At 40.6% G+C, this 21372-nt stretch overlaps 1 protein-coding gene across 35 annotated transcripts in view; it reads right to left on the bottom strand.

Annotated features, from left to right (window-relative positions):
* LOC118673464 (membrane cofactor protein-like) overlaps nt 1–19145 on the bottom strand; it is a 108025-nt gene extending 88880 nt beyond the window's left edge. For 34 of the 35 annotated variants that reach the window (XR_004973376.1, XR_004973377.1, XR_004973378.1 and 31 more), the window contains exons 1-6: nt 18805–19145; nt 16847–17044; nt 16474–16567; nt 12634–12725; nt 11880–12077; nt 7153–7335 (exon numbers count right to left, since the gene is read on the bottom strand). Coding sequence is in view for 32 of the 35 variants with exons in the window: in XM_036344280.1 (XP_036200173.1) it covers nt 7153–7335; nt 11880–12077; nt 12634–12725; nt 16474–16567; nt 16847–17044; nt 18805–18916 (877 nt within the window). In the remaining 3 variants the exon portion in view is untranslated. The remainder of the gene's footprint in view (nt 1–7152; nt 7336–11879; nt 12078–12633; nt 12726–16473; nt 16568–16846; nt 17045–18804) is intronic. The other variant, XM_036344304.1, reaches the window with a different exon arrangement.
* Between the last annotated feature and the right edge of the window lie 2227 nt (nt 19146–21372).

Here is a 21372-nt window from a genome sequence, read left to right as displayed (position 1 = left end):
GGGGGGCAGGAGCCCTGGCCCTGATTGATCACTCTGCAGGCGGAATGGTGAAGGTGAAGGGGTGGTGCCAGGCCAAGGCAGGGTGTCAGGCGGGGCTCTGGAGCTGCGAGGCTGGGATGCAAGCTTGGGCCCGATCCCCACAGGCCACCCCGAGGGACCCCACCTGTGCATGAATTTGTGTACCAAGTCTCTAGTCTATATATAAAAGCCTAATATGCTAAGTGTCCCTCTAACCGTTCATTTGACCAGTCACCATGACCCGCACTGACCACCAGGGGGCTGATGTTCCAACCGGTAGGTTAGGTTGCTTCTGGGGTCCAGCCAATCGGGACTGGGCAAGATGGGCTGGACACACCCTGCAGCCTTCCCGAAGTCCCTCCTCAGCCCCATTCATGCACAGTGGGGTCCTTGGCCTGGCCTGTGCCCTCTTGCAATCCAGGACCCCTCGGGGATGTCAGAGAGCCGGTTTCAGCCTAATCCCTGCAGGCCAGGCCAAGGGACTCCTCTGGTGCACAAATCTGTGTACCGGGCCTCTAGTAGAATATAAAGAATATATAATCAGCAACACAAGGCAGTGTATCATATAAAAGGTGAGGTGTTTCTAGACTGGTTTACTTAATTTCAAGCATAAAAACTGTAGAAACTGAAAAACCGTTATGCTCTTCACATTAGTATTTTGATTTAAGTGGGATCCAAGTTGGGACACTTACCAACAACTAAAACAATCACAACAATGGCTCCTGCACCTGAGAAAAATAAAACCAGTTTGAAGATAACTGAGCACATGTGGGTCTCCAGGTGGCAATTACATTTTAGTTAACCAAATCCTCTATAAACTACAGCAAAAAAAAAAAGTTTATCAGTCTAGTTTAGTATGACAGTGCATCCAGCTCATTTGATCACAGAGCCCTTCTCATATGATTCCAGGCTTAGGGCCCAATACTGTTTTGTGTTGTAGCTACAGCACTAGGTTATTAGTAAATATTATTTGAACAATTAGAATTCACTAGATTAGTGGGAAAATCATTTTAAAAATGTATTATTCCATCTTAGTTGATATAGTTCAGTATTCAGTCTATCATTTCTTATGACTTTATTACGAAATTATATTTTTTCACTAACAGTGGTGGGTCTGTGGAATAAGTCATAATAAAGTTCTTTAATTTATTACAGAAATGTAGTAGAATCTTCTCAAATAATACATTATCTTATCATCAATTCTTCCTCATGTACGCCCACCTTCAAATTAAGACATACCAAGGAGATTCTAAGAATGCAAAAGAAACACCGGGGCACATGGATAAAATTATGCTTAGAAACTTAAACAAGTATTTTTTACTATCAAGAAAGCAATAAATATTTCTACAAAATCTTAATTAAATTTCTATGAAACAAAGCATAGAAATATACAATGTCTTATTACCTCTGCTCTTTTTCCTTCATAAGAAAAATTGTCAAGTGTTTAATGAATGAAGATCACTTTGAATTTACTGGTGCAATGAGAGTTTGACCACAGAGAGAAAATTTAATGACCCTAAGGTGCATTTTATAGAGACCAACCTTAAAATTTTTCTTCATTTAGTCATCAAAAATACTTGTATTTCATTTAAATGACACAACTATACTTATAATTTTCTTGAACACATATTGTGTGAACTACGTGAGCATACATAAAGTGTGATACACCAGCTTCTTATTTAAAAAAAAAAGTAAACCAAATTATAATTACATTTAGTCTTGCGTATATAAGGTATGAATAGAAAGAAAACTTACCTACCAACTGTCATCACAAAAGCAGTGTTACATGAAAAGCAAGTTATATTCTACAAATTTTAACCTACAACTAAAAATAGCAGTTGAGAAAATTACTTCACCTTACAAGGAATCTTAATTTGTGGCACCTCTTAAAAGCTGTATTATCTATATGAGTCTATACATACTACAGTTTACATTTGCCATGGTATCTACACTATTAAAATTAAAAAATTTTAATTCTCCCCATTTGTGACAAATTATACCTTCTCAAACTACAGATAATTGAAATATATTTCCATGTAGGACTTTAAAGTTTCACACAGCAGAGCATTACTAACTAAAAGAATACCTAATAATGAAGAGAAATAAATAAAATAAAATAATACCTGATGTATTAGATGGTGTTTTATCACTAGGAGTGGGGCGTCCTAGAAAAAAGAAAAAAAAAAGGAAATAAGTAAAAAGAGAAAGAAGACAATAATAAAGATTAAGACCTCTAAATTATAGTTTAGAATTTTTATCTTTCAATGAATACTCTTATCTTATTTTCTTCATATAAATTATATTAATGTTCCTATTTTAAAGTAGTATTATAAAATATTATAAATTGACTAGAGGCCAGGTGCACGGATTCATGTACATTGAAAGGAAATTATTTAGAAGGTGACTGGCATATGTCTGAGATTTTGCTGCCTGTGGATTCCTCTAATATTTTTATGGTTTCCCACCTTACATTTAAGTCCTTTATACATTTTGAGTTTATTTTTGTGTATGGTGTGAGTTGGTAGTCTAGTTTCATATTTTTTTGCATGTAACTGCCCAATTTTCCCAACACCATTTATTGAAGAGACTGTCTGGACTCCATTGTATGCTCTTGTCTTCTTTGTCAAGTATTAATGGAGTATAGTGGTTTGGGTCTATTTCTGGGCTCTCTATTCTATTCCATTGGTCTATATGTCTGTTTTTGTGCCAGTAACAGGTAGTTTTGAGAACAATGGCTTTGTAATACAGCTTGATATCTGGTACTGAAATCACTCCTAACTTTGTTGTTCTTTCTCAGGATCGCTGCAGCTATTCGGGGTCTTTTTTTATTCCAGATGAATTTTTGGACAGTTCGTTCTAGGTCTGTGAATATGTAACTGAAGTGTGGGGTAGACCTAAAGCTTTTATAAAAAGACACAACACTCATAGCCAGCCATTAGGGAAGTGATGGATATAGCTAGCAACCTATAAATGGAAAGCTTCTGCACAATCAATGACCATTGCAAGAGTAAAATATGGCATATATTAAAGTCATCATTAAAAGGATGGGAATAAATCTAAATACAAACCCAAATCTAAGATGGTACATGTAAAAAGTTTTAGGAAAACATGAACAGCATGATGCTGTTTTTAAGATAAAAAAAAAAAATTGACAAAATATGTAGATCTACATATATAGGATATTAATGTATAGAAACTGTAAAATGGACTAGAGTAAGAGGAGATTCTTTACTCTGTCATATTTGAAATTCTAGAAATTTATATTCATATACAACTACTTATGTAATTGAAAGTTCTATAAAGCAATCTATACCCAATAGTATAAAATTCTTAAAAGGACACTGACTGGTAAAAATAACGAAGGGGGGCCGGGGGGGAAGGGAACCTAGAAAACAATGTTCACTTCAAGTAAAAGAGGCTTAAATTTATAATGACTTCTGATAAATCAACACAAATAATTAAGAAACCTAACAGAACAAAGGACATAAATAAGTAACGTAGACCAAAAAGCTTATCTGATAATTAAAGAAATGAAAATTAATACATGGCTTCATTTTCCACCCATCATGTTATAAACTTCTTAACAGTAGAAGTAGGACAAAGAGTTTTTGAACCTGGACTACCTGGAACTGGAGCCTTGGTTGGTTGAACAGGCTTGCCATCTGCAAAAACAATTTTGATACCATTCATTAGCCTTATCAATACAATATTATGAATTCAATTTTTATTTTTAAAAAATATTAATTAGTCATTAAAATAAAAAATTCAGATACTTTCTGAACTTTGCAATTCTACTTCTGGGCATTTAATCTAAATATGTATTTTAAAAATACATAACAATGTAGTAGAATCTTCACTACAGCTTTGTATTTATAATGGAAATAACAGAAATTAACTAAAAATAGTTTTTAAAAGTGATCAAAATAACCATTTGCATGTTTATTATTTTTTAAAATATGCTATTATTGATTTTTAGAGAAAGAGGAAGGGAGAGGAGAGAAAGAAACATCAATGTGAGAGAAACATTGACCGTTTGCCTCATGAACATAACACGATAGTGGATTGAGCTTGCAACATGGGCATGTGGCCTGACCAGGAATCCAACCAGCAACCCTTTCGGTGTTTGAGAGGACGCTCAACCAACCCAGCCACACCAGCCAGGGCTAAACATATGTTTCTTTTCAAAAATACCATTCAAGCAGCATTATGCTACAGTACATCATTTCTATCCTTTTCTTTTCACTCAGTACTTTTTGGATATTTTTTTCATATAAGCAGAATTAGACCTACCTTATCATTATTACATTATTACTGATTCTTTCTTTAACTAATAAATTATATTTCACAGGCCCATGAAAAATTTTGATTTTTGATATTTAAAAAAATGCTATAGTTGCCCAGCCAGCATAGCTTAGTCGGCAGCGGTTCTCAACCTGTGGGTCGCGACCCCTTTGACCATCGGAACACACCTATATAATTACATATTGTTTTTTTGTGATTAATCACTATGCTTTAATTATGTTCAATTTGTAACAATGAAGTTGGGGGTCACCACAATATGAGGAACTGTATTAAAGGGTCGCGGCATTAGGAAGATTGAGTACCACTGGCTTAGTGGTTGAGCGTCGACCCATGAACCAGGGAGACCATGGTTCAGGGCACATACCTGGGTTGCAGGCTAGATCCCCAATGTGGGACCTGCAGGAGGCAGCCAATCAATGATTCTCTCTCATCACTGATGTTTCTCTCTCTCTCTCCCTCCCCTTCCTCTCTGAAATCAATAAAAAATATTAAAAAAAATAAAAAACTCTATAGTTTATAAACTTGGCCTGGGTTGAGGGGAGGGAGACTGGAAGGAGTCAATGGGGGGGGGGGGGGGGAAGTGGGCATATAAAAACTATATAAACTTTCAACAATAAAAAAATTATTAAAAATACAAAACCCCTATAGTTTATTATAAAGTTTTCTCACAATCAATTTGCTCTTCTTTCAAATGCTAAATTATAAAGGTGTTTTATAAACCCTTTATGAATTCTCATGGTTAACTCGTTCAAAAGAGTATATCAACAAACAGTATCCCACAGTGCATATACCCACTAGGACATGTGCATAAACACGATGGGTCAATGAGTATAAACTTCACATGCAAAAACCATCTCTTCTCACCCCACTCCCCAGACCTCACAGCGCTCAACTGAGACACTCAAGGAGACTACCAGGGGCCACATACACAGGGATTATAAAAAGGTGTTCTAATTACCATGTTAACATGCGTAACTTCCCTCAATTTTTAAGATCTTAGGAAAACAGAAAATATACAAGCAAATTGAAAGCCACTGATTGAGATTTGAGTTCAACACCCTCAACCAATAGGAAATTAAAGCCCACAGAAATGATGTTGCATGAGAAAGCAGAACCAATCGAGGGCCCTTAGTGAGGTCAGCCCAGGCGAATGCTCTTCCCACTACTGCTCCTGTCTCTTGTTTCTGCTGAAACCAAGAAGCCAAAGAAAGCAGCACTGAAATCAGGAAGACAACTCCTTCCACCACATGAAAATAATCTCTCAAGTCTTAGGCTGAGCCATTGATGAGTAGTCCATGCAACAAGTCCTCCATTTCATTTCAATAAGTAAGTTTTTTCCCTGTATTTCAGTTGCTATAAAATTTAGTTTCTATTCCCAAATGAAAATGCTGGTGAAGCCCTGGCCAGGTGGTTCAGTTGGTTACAACATGTTCCCATAAAACAAAAGGTTGAGGTTCAATTCCCAGGCAGGGCACATACCTAGGTTGTGGGTTTGATCCACAGTTGGGTTGCATATGGCAGGCAACCAATTGATGTCTCTTCCCTTCCCTTCCTTCCCTTCCTTCCCTTCCTTCCTTCCTTCCCTTCCTTCCCTTCCTTCCTCCCTTCCTTCCCTCCTCCTTCCTTCCCTCCCTCCCTCCCTCCCTCCCACCCTCCCTCCCTTTCTCTCTCTCTCTCTCTCTCTCTTTCTCTCTCTCTCTCTCAGCAATAAGCATATCCTCAGGTGAGGATTTAAAAAAAAAGGACCCAGTAAAGACAAAAAGAATAACTGTATGAGATGGGAGTGGAGGGTAGTAACAATGTCTTGTTCTAGAGACACCACCCGAAAATACCAGTTGAAATTGCACTATAGAAAAAGAATGGAACTGTTTGCACTCCAGGAAATGAAACTTTGTCCTGGATCAGGAAGATACCCTGTAAAGGTGTCATCAGATAGATCACTTTTAAAATGGATAAAATAGCAACGTTGATGACAGAAAACAAACATTAAAAAACAAAAGCCATGGATCTTCTTGTTCACTGACGTACTGGAGTGATGCTGTTAAGGCATGTAGCTTCCTTTAACAACTTCCTACTAGGATATGCCAGATACTGTGCTAAATGTTTTAATGGATCCCACTTAGAGGTTCCTGCCATCCAGTGAGGAAGGCAGTGAACAATTTTACATGTAAATAAACACATTTAAAGTTTACATAACTTGCCAAGTTAACAGAGCTGTTTCCACCTGAGGACCATGGAAAGTAAGTTTAGAATCATTACGTAAAACAAGTAGGATGGCTGTAAAGATGTGCTGCCGCCTTTCATTACTAAAATTGATGAATGAGTGTAAATCACCAGATAGTTAAAGGATTATGAAAAAATACCTAGGAATTGAAATGATTTCTAAAAATCACCAGGAATTTAAAAGGTTTTGAAAGTGTAAGTAGGATGTTACTAAATCTGAAGGGCTCAAAATCGGTGGTGTGATACTGGGAGGAGGGGAAGTCAACATTGGAAAAGAAAATAATTTCGACTGGATTAACCGCTTAGGAATCAAGGTCTTTTCTTTCTTAACTTATTCAGATGAAAATATCCATGCTGCAATTTTCTTAAAGATGGCTGCTATGCAGTACACATAAAGTCAAAGAAGAAAAATTTATAGCCTGTGTGATATACATAAAGTGCCAACCCTATGAAAATACACAAGTAACAAAAGCAGAATTCTTTGTGACTTTGACATGTGTCATGTTAAGACATAAATACTAAAACTGCTTCACTTCAATTACTCTGTCACTTATATTTCAAAGACATAAAATCTAAACAGGAAAAGAAAGTAAAAGACATTCTTTGTACCTTGAACACAGCGAGGAATCTCAGGTACCCAGGTATTATCAGCTTCACAGACAATTTTGCGGCTGCCTTGAAGGGAATAACCCTGGTTGCATTCAAACTCAACTCCTGCTTTGTAGTAATATTTTTTCCCAAATCCTGACACAATAGTTCCATCAGGGAGTGATGGATATGGACATTTGACCACTGAAAAGTGAAGAAATTTCAGAATTAATGAAAAGCTGTTTTAGCCGAGGAGAGAAAACCAAGTGCGAGGTAGTCATTTCCACTGTGAACAAAGAGGGAAGGAATGGAAGGCAGGATGTTCCTCTTCTTTTAAAAACTTTACTCCTGCATTTTAATTCCAGGTAAATAGATTTCACGCCATCCAACATCTTCTCCCACCTAGAAGAGATGTCATTAGGTTTATTGGCTTTCCTACATTTCCCCCCAGTATTGACAAGCTTTGAGAAAGGTCTGCCTCCCAGGGACAATTTCCTAGTAAGTTCAAACACAGCCTTTGGATGCTCTTTGGCCCTAGGGCTCTGTTACAATTTCACGCTGACACTGAGTCCAGTGCCCTGCTTCTGTACCAAGGCAGGAGAGGCTCTTGTGATGAGAAAACGCTTCCGCTCAAATGTGAAAGCTGGAAAGCAGCTGGCTCTGCAGAGATGCAGAGAGAAGGTTCTCAGGGACTGACAACAGACAAGAACTGGGATGTTCAAGACACAGAAAGGCCAAGGAGCCAGGGCAGTGTTTCCATACAGTTTGGCTTCCAACCCAGGAACCAAAAACGACGTTTTCCTTTGTAAACCAGTATGTAATCCTACAGGCCTGACATAAAGTTAAAAGTTAATACTGAGACTCTGGTATTTCCCATTGTACTCTACTTCTCAAGAACAAAAACCCTGGTCCTGACCTTCTAGATTGATTTCAGGATCCAGTAATGGGTTTGGCAGAATTTGCAAAAAAATAAAACACTGACTGGCAGTGAGTACAGAGAGCATCTTATGAGAATAAACTGGACTGAGCTCTTCCTCTTTGCATGTGGACCTGAATGTCCATCAGGTATCTTTTCCCCTCAGCCAAGAGAACGTCCTTTAGCAATTCTTGTAGTGCGGGTAGGGTGGTGACAATTCCCTTAGCTTTAGTTTACCTTAAAAAGTTTTTATTTCACCTTCAGTTTTAAAAGATTTCTCCTTAAAAGATGAAGGGATTAAGAAGTAGCAACTGGCAGTTACAAAATAGTCACGGGGATGTAAAGTACAGCATAGGGAACACAGCCAGTAACCCTATCCTATCTAATAAAAGTGTAATAAGCTAAGTGTCCGACCCCTAGGTCCATCATTCTGTCTACAGCTCAACCAGTTCCTAAGACGTGCACTGACCACCAGGGGGCAGACGCTCACAACTGTAGGTTAGTAATATTTTCCCTTGACAGAGATTTCTAGGTGTCCTGTTTTATTTTTCTGTCAGCAGTTTAGTAGATGTTATTGTCTTCTAGTTACAAGTTCCTTAAGAGAAGTCAGCTGTCATTCTTACTGAGAGGGGTGGGGCGAATGTAATATGTTGGTGTTGCTTTCCCCCTCTCACTGGCTGCTTTTTGTTTGTTTTCAGAAGTTTTACCATGATTGGTTACTTCAGCGGGGGGTTCTTGGTAAAATTTCAAAATTTATTTATCCTGCTAGGGTCACTGAATTTCCTGGACTTGTGGGGTGGTTGTTATGGATCAAATGTGGATAATTATTCAAATAATCACCTATACTGTTGTTTCTCCTCTCTCTCTGAACTCCAATGACATGCATACTTGACTCCTTGCTATTCTCCATGCATATTTGACTGCTAGTTGTTCCCCAGGTTATAAGTCTTTCTAGATATAATAAAAAATATTTCTTTCAAATCATCTGGTTGGTTTCAACTGTCCTCACTTCAAGTTCATTGATCTATTCCTTGTTGTGCTGAACTGATATTAATCACAGAAATTGTTTCTGTAATTTAGAATTACTGGATATAACCTACATATGTTAAAATGCATCCTTATGCACAGCTGAATGAGGTTTGATCAACACAAATACTAACCATGTAATTATCACCACAGTAAAGACACAGAAAAGTTCCATTACCTCCAACATTCCTTCATGCCACTTTGTAATCAATTCTCCCTGTCCCCATCCCTCAACCACCTTCCACCAGCTAACCACTGATCTGTTTTCTATCCCTGTAATGCTTCTTTTCCAGAATGTCATAATGGGATCACAGCCTCTGAGTACAGCTTATTTCACCTAGCATAATGCATTGGAGATTCACTTCTGTACTTGTAAGATTAGATGCGCAATCCTTTATATTACGCAGCATTATCGCATTATATGGATGCACCATGGTTGTTTGGCCATTCACCAACTGAGAAAGATGGGCTGTTTCTAATGTGAGACGATTATGAGGCTGCTATAAATATTCTCATAATAGGGCTCTATGTGAACATTTACTTGGATTAATTTACTTGGATTGCTAAGTTGTACGGTGAGTGCATCTTTAACTTTATAACAAATCATCAAATGCTTTCTTAAATACACATACCACTTTGATTCTTAACTTTCAATGTATGAGAGATCTAATTACTCCATATCTTTGTAATGGTATGGTTTTTTCCCTTTTAGTTTTACCATTCTAATAGGTGTTTAGTTGTATATCATTGTGCTTTTAAATTACATTTCTGTGACTAATGCCATTGAGTAACTTTTCATGTACTTTTTTGCCACCCATACATCTTCTTTGGTGGAAAAGGTCTATTCAAATATTTTGCCCATTTTTAAAAAATTGGTTGTTTTCTTACTTGTTTTCAGAGATCTATATACATGTGCTTTGCAAATATCTTCTTCAAGTCTATCGCTCATATTTATATTGTAACTAGAGGCCTGGTGCAGGGGGTCCCTAGTCTAGCCTGTGCCCTCGAGTCCAGGACACCTCGGGGGATGTCCGACTGCTGGCTTAGGAGAAGCGGGCCTAAACCTGCAATCAGACACACTCCAAGGGGTCCTTAGCGCTGCTGCAGAGGCAAGAGAGGCTCTGACCACCACTGCTGTGCTCACCAGCTGTGAGCCTGGCTTCTGGCTGAGCGGTGCTCCTGCTGTGCATTGAGCGTCTGGCCCCCGGTGGTCAGTGCGCATCATAGCAACCAGTCGTTCGGCTGTTTGGTTGATTTGCATATTAGCCTTTTATTATATAGGACTAGAGGCCTGGTGCACAAAAATTTGTGCACTCGGGTGGGTCCCTCAGTCCAGTCCCTCGGGGGCCCCTTCCCCTGGCTGCTGGCACCAGTTTTCCAACGGTGCCCGGAACCCAGGCCTTTGCTCTTCGCCGGGAGAGGCTGTCGTGGCGGGCTTCGCTCTTCGCTCGCCACGCCGGCCTTCGCTTGCTGCTCCTGCCCAGGGCCAACAGGCTTCGCTCCATTGCTTGGCACCTACATATGCAAATAAGCCACCACCTTTGTTGGCGGTTAATTTGCATATCACGCTGATTAGCCAATGGGAAGTGTAGTGAAGATACGGTCAATTAGCATGTTTGTCTATTATTAGATTAGACTAGAGGCCTGGTGCACAAAAATTTGTGCACTCGGGGGGGGCGGGGGGGAGTCCCTTGGCCCAGCCTGTGCCCTCTCAGAGTCTGGGACCCCTCGGGGGATGTCCACCTGCTGCTGGCTTAGGCCTGCTCCCTGGGGGGACTGGGCCTAAGCTGGCAGTCAGACATCCCTCTGGCAGGCTGGGAGCCCTCAGGGGATATCCACTTGCCAGTGGGGAGCAGGTCTAAGGTGCAGTCAGACATCCTTAGCGCTGCTGAGGAGGCAGGAGAGGCTCCCACCACCACCGCTGTACTGGCAGCCATCAGCCTGGCTTGTGGCTGAGCAGAGCTCCCCCTGTGGGAGCGCACTGACCACGAGGGGGCAGCTCCTGCATTGAGTGTCTGCCCCCTGGTGGTCAGTGTGTGTCATAGTGACCAGTCATTCCCAGTCGTTCTGCTGTTTGGGTCAATTTGCATATTACCCTTTTATTATATAGGATAGAGGCCTGGTGCATGGGTGGGGGCCAGCTAGTTTGCCCTGGATGGTGTCTTGGATCACGGTGGGGGTCCTTCTGGGGTGCCTGGCCAGTCTGGGGGAGGGGCTGATGGCTGTTTGCAGGCTGGCCAAGCCCCCAGCGGGGACCCTCACCCCATGGGGGTGTGGCCAGCCTGGGTGAGGGGCTGAGGGCTTTTTTCAGGCTGGCCACACCCCCTTCAGGGTGGAGGTCCCTGATGGGGTGCCTGGCCATCCTGGGTGAAGGGGAGAGGGCCGTTTTCAGACTGGCCACACCCCCTTCAGGATTGGGATCCCTTCTGGGGTGCCTGGCCAGCCTGGGTGAGGGGCTGATGGCTGTTTTCAGGCTGGCCACACCCCCCAGCAACCCAAGCTCCCAGTCTCTCCTTTTCTTTTCTTTTTTTTTCAGTGCCTCCTTGAGCGGAGGCCAGGGTGGGCTGGAAGCAGATATCTGGGATTTATCTTCTATAATTGAAACTTTGTAGCCTTGAGCGGAGCCTAGGGCTGGCCAGGGCAGCTGGAAAGCTTGGCTTCCTCCATCGCCGGGGGCAACCCAAGCCTCCTGCTGACTACAGTTCCAGAATAGCATATATAGCTATTCTGTTTACTTGTTAGTCAAGTATTTACAAAGTATTTCCATACTATTTACAAATGAAAAAATAAATAAAAATGTCATTACCTTTACACTCAGGAGGGTCACTACTCCATTTGTTTGGCCCAGAACAAATCAGTCTGCTCCCTCCAACAAGTGAATATTCATCTGGCCCATTCGAAGGATTACAATGGTAAGTTACCATTTCATTATATTCAAATGTATCCTTGTGGCTATTGCTGAATATTCCATGTTCTATTTGTGGAGGCGGTTGACACAAAATCTCTTAAAAAGATAAAAAAAGAGGACAGGAAACACAAAAGAAAAGATAAAAGATTAAGACAGCATTAGTAATGCCTTATGAACTGCTTCCATAAATTCATTAACATATGATTTCTACATTCTAGTTGAATATCCAATATCTATTTGAAACAGTTTCTATGAAAAAAAAGTCTGATCTTTTTCATCCTGAAGAGTGTGTAGTGCAATTTGCCAAATGTGAAAATGGTGTGTTAATGCATCAGCCCAAATCGAGGTCTATATTGAAGCCGCATATTGATGAGTTTGCAAACATGTAAAATAATGCCACTATTTTCACTTTTTTGAAAATGTTGGTTTTCCTTAAAAGATATGTGTATAAGTATGTATTGTTCATACTGTTCTTAATAAATAATTATTTTTAAAACTTTTCAAGGTTAATTCCAATATAATAAAATAGCAATAGCCATAGCTCAACTGAAGAAAAGCTATGTGGGGGTCTTTTTAAATTTAAAAGGATAAAGTCAAATTAAGGCCAAAAGTTTAGGAACTGCTTGAAATTCTAAAGACAGAATATACTTACTTTCACACTGTGGGGGGTCACCACTCCAAGCCACATTATTCCCATCTCCAGCAAGTACACAACGTAGAACTGGTGTTCCAACTAAGTAATATCTAAATAAAAAGAAAAACAGATTACTGTTGTGCTGTTTTTTTAACCAGTTAACACAATGCATATAATATCGAAGAAAAATTTTATATGGTTGTTTTTCTGCACTAAAGTAGTTTGAGGGAAAAGTTTCGTAAATAGCCTATCATGAAAGTACTAACTAAATCGATAACTTAATGGAAGAGAGAGTTGCTGCATTTGAGCACACACTGACCTAGAGCAAACTATCTACACATGTGCTTGTCGGTCTGGCCTCTCTGCTATCTGCAGCAGGCACATCAACATTCCCATGTGCCCGAGTTCATGCCATCTGCCCAGGCAGGACAATGACTGCGGAGAGAGGTCAGGCCCGAGAGGTTCCCTGCCTGCATTGGAGTCCAGCCCCACAACTGACTTGCTCTTGGAGCTGGGCAAGTCCCTTTCTCTTTCTCAGGTTCCTCATCTATGAGAAGAGGATAACAGTATATACCTCGTGGGATTGCTGTGAGTAGATGAATTAGCATGTGGAACGTGCTCCCTAAGTTTCAAGTCTTATGAATACTCCTCAGGTCCTGGTTAGAGTGGCTCCGTTGGTTGGAGTGTCCTCCTGTACACCAAAAGGTGTGGTTTGATTCCTGGTCAGCACACACCCAGGTTTCGGGCCCAATCCAGTCTGGATGTGTAGAGGAGGCAACGAATTAAGGCTTCTCTCACAATTGATCTCTCTTTCTCTCTGGCACCTGGGACCAGGGCTTCTCTTGCAGCCCTGGCTTCATCCAGAAGGTCATCAGGAAGAACATCTGGTCTAATTAGAATATTACCCTTTTATTATTACAGATTAGGAGAGAAGTCGGGGATGATGATAAGGTAGGAAGCACCAAGAATCTCTCTTGCTTCCCAAACAACAATTACAATGCTAAAAAGTGCATGATGTAACTATTTTGCAACTATAGTGTCCCTGAAAGGTTTGTAGTTTCTAAGGCAGGACTTGGACATGGAAATTGATTTAATATCAGTCATTTTCAGCTCTGAGCACAATGGTAGCTACCCATTCCACTCCCACAGCAGGCAGCTATACACGTGCTCCTGGGGCAGCTTAGCAACAGCCTGTAGAAAACAGGGAGTGAAAAAAGAACTCTGTCCTCACAGATACCAGGGATTTATGCACTTATTACTGACTGCTACTACTGATCACAAAGAAACGCTAACTCAAAGACAGCAAGTGGGCAGTCATTATTGTTACATGTCCCCTACTCTTGCAAGCCCATTTATTGCCTACTGAAGTGACTTCCAGATATTTAAGGATCCAGTGTCCTTTGCTCCCCTTTCAATTTTTGCTTTTTCCCCTTTCAGGAGACAGACATCAAATCTAGGACATGCACAGGTGGGGGAAATTAGGTGACTGTGCCGGCCCAGGGAAAGACTCAGAAAAGACCTGAGAAGACCTTCAGTTTACATATCTGGCTGATCCTCCGACCCTACAACAATCAAAACACTAAAACGAGCTAAGAAAATAACAAGCCCTGGGAAGGAGAATTTGATTTCCAGAGTTACCTCATTATTAGAATTCAAGTGTCCAATTCAAGAAAAGAATCACAAGGCATACAAAGAAATAGGAAAGTATGGTGCCTTCAAAGAAAAAAAAAGATTAACAGAAATGATCCCTGAAAAAAAGACCTCATTCCAGATCAAATACACAAAGACTTTAAAATAACTGCTACCTGGATGCTCAAAGAACTAATGGAAGAACTAATGGAAGAAATTAATGGATAGGGCAGTGAAATTCAAGAAAAGAAAAAAAAAGAATGTACAAGGAGAAGAAAAGGCCTCTTTTTCCTTGTAGTAACCTTGCATAAGGTATGAGAAGCATGTGGAGATTGCAGACTTCCCTATTCGAAGTGCCTCTCTATTCAAGCAGGCTTGAAAAGCAGGCTGCACCTCCCCCATTACCCCCTTCGCTGCTGTTTTAATGATTCCAGGGAAATTACATCAGAAAGTTTCTAGTTAGTAGAAGAGCTCTACTCCCTACCTTTCATACCCAAGCCGCCCTGCTCCTGCCTTGAACCCTCTGTAACTTTCCCTGTAAGAAGGTTTTACAGGCTTGTGAAGATGCTAACAGACACCTCTGTAGGACATCTGTGGCTAAAGGACAAACAAGCCATAGCTCCCAGGACAGCCTCCAGGATCTGTAAAACGTCAAGGTGAAGTCCCCGATCCCCCTCCCTTCTTCATCCATTTGCCACAGCTGCCATTTACTCCCTAATATGCTTATAGAAGAACAACCCCCCACCTTGGGCCCCTTGTGCTGCCAAAAGGCACCTGGCCCTTTCCTCCCTTGGAAAATAAAATAAACTGCCTCTCTCTGCATCTATTCCTTCTCAGTTGTGAATTCTTTCACAGCCCATGTCCCTGGCCAAACCCTAACAGAATGAATACAATGTGAATATCAATTCAGAGATGGAAAACCTGAAAAGAAACCAAAAGGCAATTTTGGAGTTGAAAAGTACACTAACTTAAATGAAAAAGGCGAAGAGATCAACCAAAGGTTATCTATTCATGCATATAAGCCTAACTAGTGGACACAGGCACCAGGGGGTGAGGGCATGTGTGGGGGGGGTTGGGGGGGGGGGGGCAATGGGGGAATAAGGACACATATGTAGTACCTTAATCAATAAAGGAAAAAAAAATGAAAAATTCACTACAGGAATTAAAGGTAGTTTTTAGCAGACAGAAAAATGATTCAGTGAACCGGAAGAAAGGCCAATGGAAAGTATTGAGTCTGAAGAACGGAAAGAAAAAGGAATGAAGACAAGTGAAGAGAGCCAATGGGACCTGTGGAAAATCGATAGGCAGATCACATACGCATTGTGGGACTCTCAGAAAGAGAAGACAGAGAGGAGGGGGCAAAGAAAATATTTGAAGAAACAATGGCTGAAAGTTTCCCAAATTTGATGGAAGACAGATAAAAATATTCAAAAATCTCAACATTCTCTAAGTAAAATGAACTCAAGAGAGCCACACTAAGAAACATAACGATTGACCTTTCAAAAGCCAGTGACAGAATTTGAAAAGCTGTGAGAAGTGAATCATCAGGTATAAGGGATTCTAAATAAGAATATCAACAGATTTCTCATCAGTCTTGGAGCCAGAGGGCAGTGAACTGATAGACTGAAAGTGATTTAAAAAACAGTGGTCGCCTTAGACCAAGGGTCCTCAAACTACGGCCCGCGGGCCACATGCAAATACAAATATTGTATTTGTTCCCATTTTGTTTTTTTACTTCAAAATAAGATATGTGCAGTGTGCATAGGAATTTGTTCATAGTTTTTTTTTTTTAACTATAGTCCGGCCCTCCAATGGTCTGTGGGACAGTGAACTGGTTCCCTGTTTAAAAAGTTTGAGGACTCCTGCCTTAGACCATCGGAAAACACATATATAATTACATATTGTTTTTGTGATTAATCACTATACTTTAATTATGTTCAATTTGTAACCATGAAAATACATCCTGCATATCAGGTATTTACATTACGATTCATAACAGTAGCAAAATTACAGTTATGAAGTAGCAACGAAAATAATTTTATGGTTGGGGGTCACCACAACATGAGGAACTGTATTAAAGGGTCGTGGCATTAGGAAGGTTGAGAACCACTGGGCTATAAGTACAACTTCTCACACACAAAGCAAAATTAAATCAACATTATGGGAATACTTAGAAGAGAAGCAAAACAAAAATAGAAGTAGTAACATTGACTTATTTCCTCTACTTACCCCTCATCACAAGAATAGTTAGCCTGTGAACCAAACTGAAAATTTCCTTCTACACGGCCATGTAGGGACTCTGCTAGCTGTGGACATTGTCTTCCTGAAAGAAATTTTTAAAATTCGTTGTTTTATACAAACTCCAAAACAGATCTGAATCAAAACCAAAATTCCACATTGCTCTATTGTGAGAATAGTATTTTTCTTTCTATAACTATTAAAAGGCCAAACTTAAGATTCACATTTACCCAGACAACCAACAAAAAAATACATGACTATCTAAAACCTACATCCACATGAGAAAACCATCACTGTAGTAGAATATGCCGTCTAAAATGTATGAAGATCATTAGAATAAAAATAAAAAGTCTTGTGTACTTACTTGTACAGGCCTCCTGTAGACGAGGAGGTGCCCATGTGCCATCAGGCTGACAAACAGTAGTGGTGGGTCGAACAAAAGGAACAATAAGCCTGTATCCTGGGCGACACTCATATTCTACTGCAAACCCAGCACTTACAGGGGGCACAGGATTGCCCCTGGCTTTCATAGAGTCATATTTTGGTATCTCATCACAGGCATCTGGGCATGAGAGAATAAGACATGAAAGTCAAGTATTTTCTCTTTTCCACCAGCCACGGATTCTGGCCTGGCAGCCAGCAGGTCCTTGGTGAGTTTATGGTTTCTTAGGGAATAAAGTGAACATTCATTCAACAGTAAATTAAAGAGACAGCAGCATTAGTCTTGGTTTTCAATGACTTATCGGTGTGCTTCCTTCCCCAGTTTTTCTCAGTTCATTTCACACTCACCTGTCCCCTAGCTCTAGGACAGGGGTGGGCAACCCCTGGCATGTGTGCCAAACATGGCACGCCAGTTAACTTTTGCTGGCACGCGAAATCCTCTCTTATAATCTTCCATTTACAATTTTTTTTTTTTTAAATATATTTTATTGATTTTTCACAGAGAGGAAGGGAGAGAGATAGAGAGTTAGAAACATCGATCAGCCGCCTCCTGCACATCTCCCACTGGGGATGTGCCCGCAACCCAGGTACATGCCCCTGACCGGAATCGAACCTGGGACCCCCCAGTCCGCAGGCCGACGCTCTATCCACTGAGCCAAACCGGTTTCGGCTACAATTTTTTTCTTAATATCGACTTTTTTATTTTTCAGATAAATTCAGTGTAGGTGCATCTTAGATAAATTAATAATTTTACATAACAAGTTATCTTAAAGACCATAGATATGGATTGACGAGAGAGTGGAAGAGCAATTTCAATAGTGTTGAAAACGAACTATTGAGGACTTGGAATGCCATTTCAGAAAAATTGTTCTGTTTAAAAAACTTTGCAACAGCATTACTCTCCATGTTTTCATCCACATACACTTGTGAATCTTTGTTCTCAGTGATGAATTTTGTTAAGTCTCGTAATAGGAGTAGCCTGACGGATGAAAGTAGTAGCTCGTGCGTATCTCTAAAGGTCACGAAATATAAACCGGATATAAAATCTCTGTCATCAGTGATGCAGCAGCAAAAGTCCCCTGATAATATCAAACGGAGTCATAAAGTTTTCTGTCGGACTATCAGTGGACATGAATACATTAAAAAATAAATGTATTTTTCATCATCATATACTGTGTTTTTGTCGTTCGAATTAATTTTATTATTTCTTCAAGGTTCTTCACATACGTACACCTTGAGAGATATCAAGTAGGCGTAACATGTTCTCAAAAAATTAGGATTGGCACGCAGAAGAATTTGAGTCAGAGATTTTTTTGCTGGTTTTAGCGCGCACTCAGAAAAAGGTTGCCCACCCCTGGTCTAGGACATCATCTACAGTATGCAGCCCCAGATCAGGGTCCTCGTCCACAGTTTGAAATGCAAACTGATGGTGACTTGTCACCTCAGGCTCAGCCTCCTCTCAGGAGGCAAGTTCCCAGAGGCCAGGGTCATCTGCCTTCTTTTCCCGCTACTCTCTGCACCCAGTGGAGTGCAGACATGCTATGGGCAGAGGTAATTATTATTTAAGTATTGGGATTTCACAGATAGAAATAATATGGACTAAACTAGTTCAAAATATAAGACTTCATATTAGCGAAGTGAGCATTTTTACAAGCGAGTGAACGCCATTTAAAATAAAATGGTATTACTTTGAAAAAAAGTCTGCTTTCTTAGCATTACTTTAACTACACAATTGACCCTTGAACAATGTGGCGGTTCGGTTCAGAACCCCCCGCCCCCAGTTGAAAGTCCGCAGATGACTCCGAGTTCCCCAAAACTTGGCGGCCGGCTCCCCAACCCGCTGCAGCCCACTCCGGGGCGCACCCCTCCCCAGGCCCTTACCGGTGGGTGCGGGAAACCGGAGCGCGAGCGTCACCAACAGGATCCCAGCGGAGCTCCAAGAAGAGAAGGGACGGCGAGGAGGTGCCGCTCGCAGCCGGCGAGAAGCCGTCATTTTCGTGGAGGTGAGCAGGGGAAACGAAGGGCGTCGCCCCACCTGCAACCCTCAGACTTACAAAACCCAGCAACCCTCAGACTTACAAAACCCAGCAACCCTCAGACTTACAAAACCTAGCAACCCTCAGACTTACAAAACACAGCAACCCTCAGACTTACAAAACCTAGCAACCCTCAGACTTACAAAACACAGCAACCCTCAGACTTACAAAACCTGGAATGCGGAACCACAGCTGGGCACGGCCTGGGCCACGCCCGAGCGGAAGTGACGCTTAGGCGGGCGGGCCAATCGCGGGCCGCTAGGCGGGGCCAAGGCCCTGGGCGGAGCCTTAGCCGCAGGGAAAGGGGCGTGGCCTGGCCGCGCTCTAACCCGGGGGTCTGCTGGCAGCTGGGGCTCTGCGCTTGCCCGCCGTCAGCTGACCATTCTCCACCTGCGCAGGTTTGAGGGACATGCTGGTGCACTGCTTATAGGCTTATCGAGGTCTCCAATCAGAAATATGTTGGTCTATATGTCCACCTCGTCCTTTTATTTGTAACATTAACCTTTCGTCCATATGGACTTGGCTTCGGTGAATGACCTGAGGCAGGGATCTAATTTCCTTTTTCAGATAGTTGCCTTCTTATTACATAATTCCAGTTTTCCATGACTTGAAATGTCATGTTTATTGCGGCCGAAATCTTACCCAAACTTGTGCTTTTTCTTGGGCTCTGTGTTTTGTTCTATGGGTCTATATCTCTATTCCTGCATTATGTCAATTATTTTATTCTTTGAAATAAATATTAACAGCACTTCTGTTTTGTAATCGCATAACGTTTACAATTATGTTGTTAAATTTAAAACAATGCCGTTGGACCTCTGATTGAAATTGCATTAAATCTGCACACTAATTCAGAGATGACTAACATCTGTTGAACAAAATTAACCTTGACAGTTGGCACCAATCTTTGAACAAAATGATTTCAAAATAACTTTCTATACTAATAAAATGTATTTTCATTTCATTCTAAATTTGGAGATTTTATTTAAAAAATCACTTATCCCCCTCAATATTGCCAGAAATATTGTGTTGACTTGCCCTGTAAATGCAAATGTTAAAGAAAAACAGACAAAATATTCAGACCCAAAATCATACCCATTTCAAAGAAGCATCTTAGGATGGTGACTATACTCAAGCTACATTGCAATGTTAGCTTCATGTCTTAACAGTTGCATTCATGATAGGAAAGGAAACTAGTCGTTCCTTCCTAAATCTTTTCTTCTTCCAATTTTTATTGAGATATAATTGCCATAGTGTATAAATTTGATATATAGCATAATACTTGACAATGTGTATATTGTGAAATAACTACAATAAATTTAATTAACATTCATCACCTCACAGTTATATTTTTTCTTCCCTGTGATCAGAATTTTTAATATCTATTTTCTTAGCATTTTGCCAATATACAGTACACTATTACTGGAGTAATTATAGTCACCATGCTGTACATTACATTCCAGTACTTGCTTAATTTATAACTGTTAACCAACTTCATCTAATTTCCCTGAGCCCCTATCCCCTGGCCCTGGCAACTACAAATATGAATTCTTTTTGTAGGAGTTTGGTTTTCAGATTCCTATCTGTGAGGTCAACAGTCTTTGTCCTTCTCTGTATGACTCAGTTCGCTTAACATAATGCCCCCAAGGTCCAGCCATGTTGTTGCAAATGGCAGGACATACATAAATAACCTTTTCTTTATCTAGTCACACTTCGATGGACACAGGTTGTACCATGTCTTGGTTATTGTGAAGAATGCTGCACTAACCAGGGAGGTGCAGAAATCTTCTTTTCTTAAATATTTTTACTGATTTTAGAAAAAGAGGAAGGGAGAGGGTAAGAGAGAAACATCCATGCGAGAAAAACATCAACCAGCTGCATCCTGCATGTCCCATTCTGGGAATCACACCTTACAACCCAGTCATGGGCCCTGACCTGGAATCGAACTGTGACCTTTTGGTACATAGGTTAATGCTTAACCACTGAGCAACAAGGGCCAAGTGTAGAATCTTTTTATTCAAATACTTTTTAAAATAAAAATCCACTATATGAGATAAATGAGCATTAATATAAATTTAAGAAACATTTATTTGATAAAACAATGAAGGTATTTGCAGACAATGAAAATCTAAAGCTGCATTTTTCTTTCTTTATTCCTCACCTGAGGATATTTTTCCATTGATTATTAGAGAGAGTGGAAGAGAGCGGGAAAGACAGAGAGAAACATCAATGTGAGAGAAACACATCAAGCACCCTGACCAGGGACAGGGTGAGGGAGGAACCTACAACCGAGGTACTTACCCATGACTGGAATTGAACCTGGGACCCTTCATTCTGCAGGCCGACGCTCTATGCACTGAGCAAAACCAGCTAGAGCTAAAACTTAATTTCTAATTACAGCTATTTTATATTAATG

This window comes from Myotis myotis, unplaced genomic scaffold, assembly GCF_014108235.1.
Source record: "Myotis myotis isolate mMyoMyo1 unplaced genomic scaffold, mMyoMyo1.p scaffold_m19_p_18, whole genome shotgun sequence".
NCBI classification, from domain to species: Eukaryota; Metazoa; Chordata; class Mammalia; order Chiroptera; family Vespertilionidae; genus Myotis; species Myotis myotis.
Note: the sequence above shows the minus strand (reverse complement) of the source record. Positions and strands in the feature narration are given on the sequence as shown.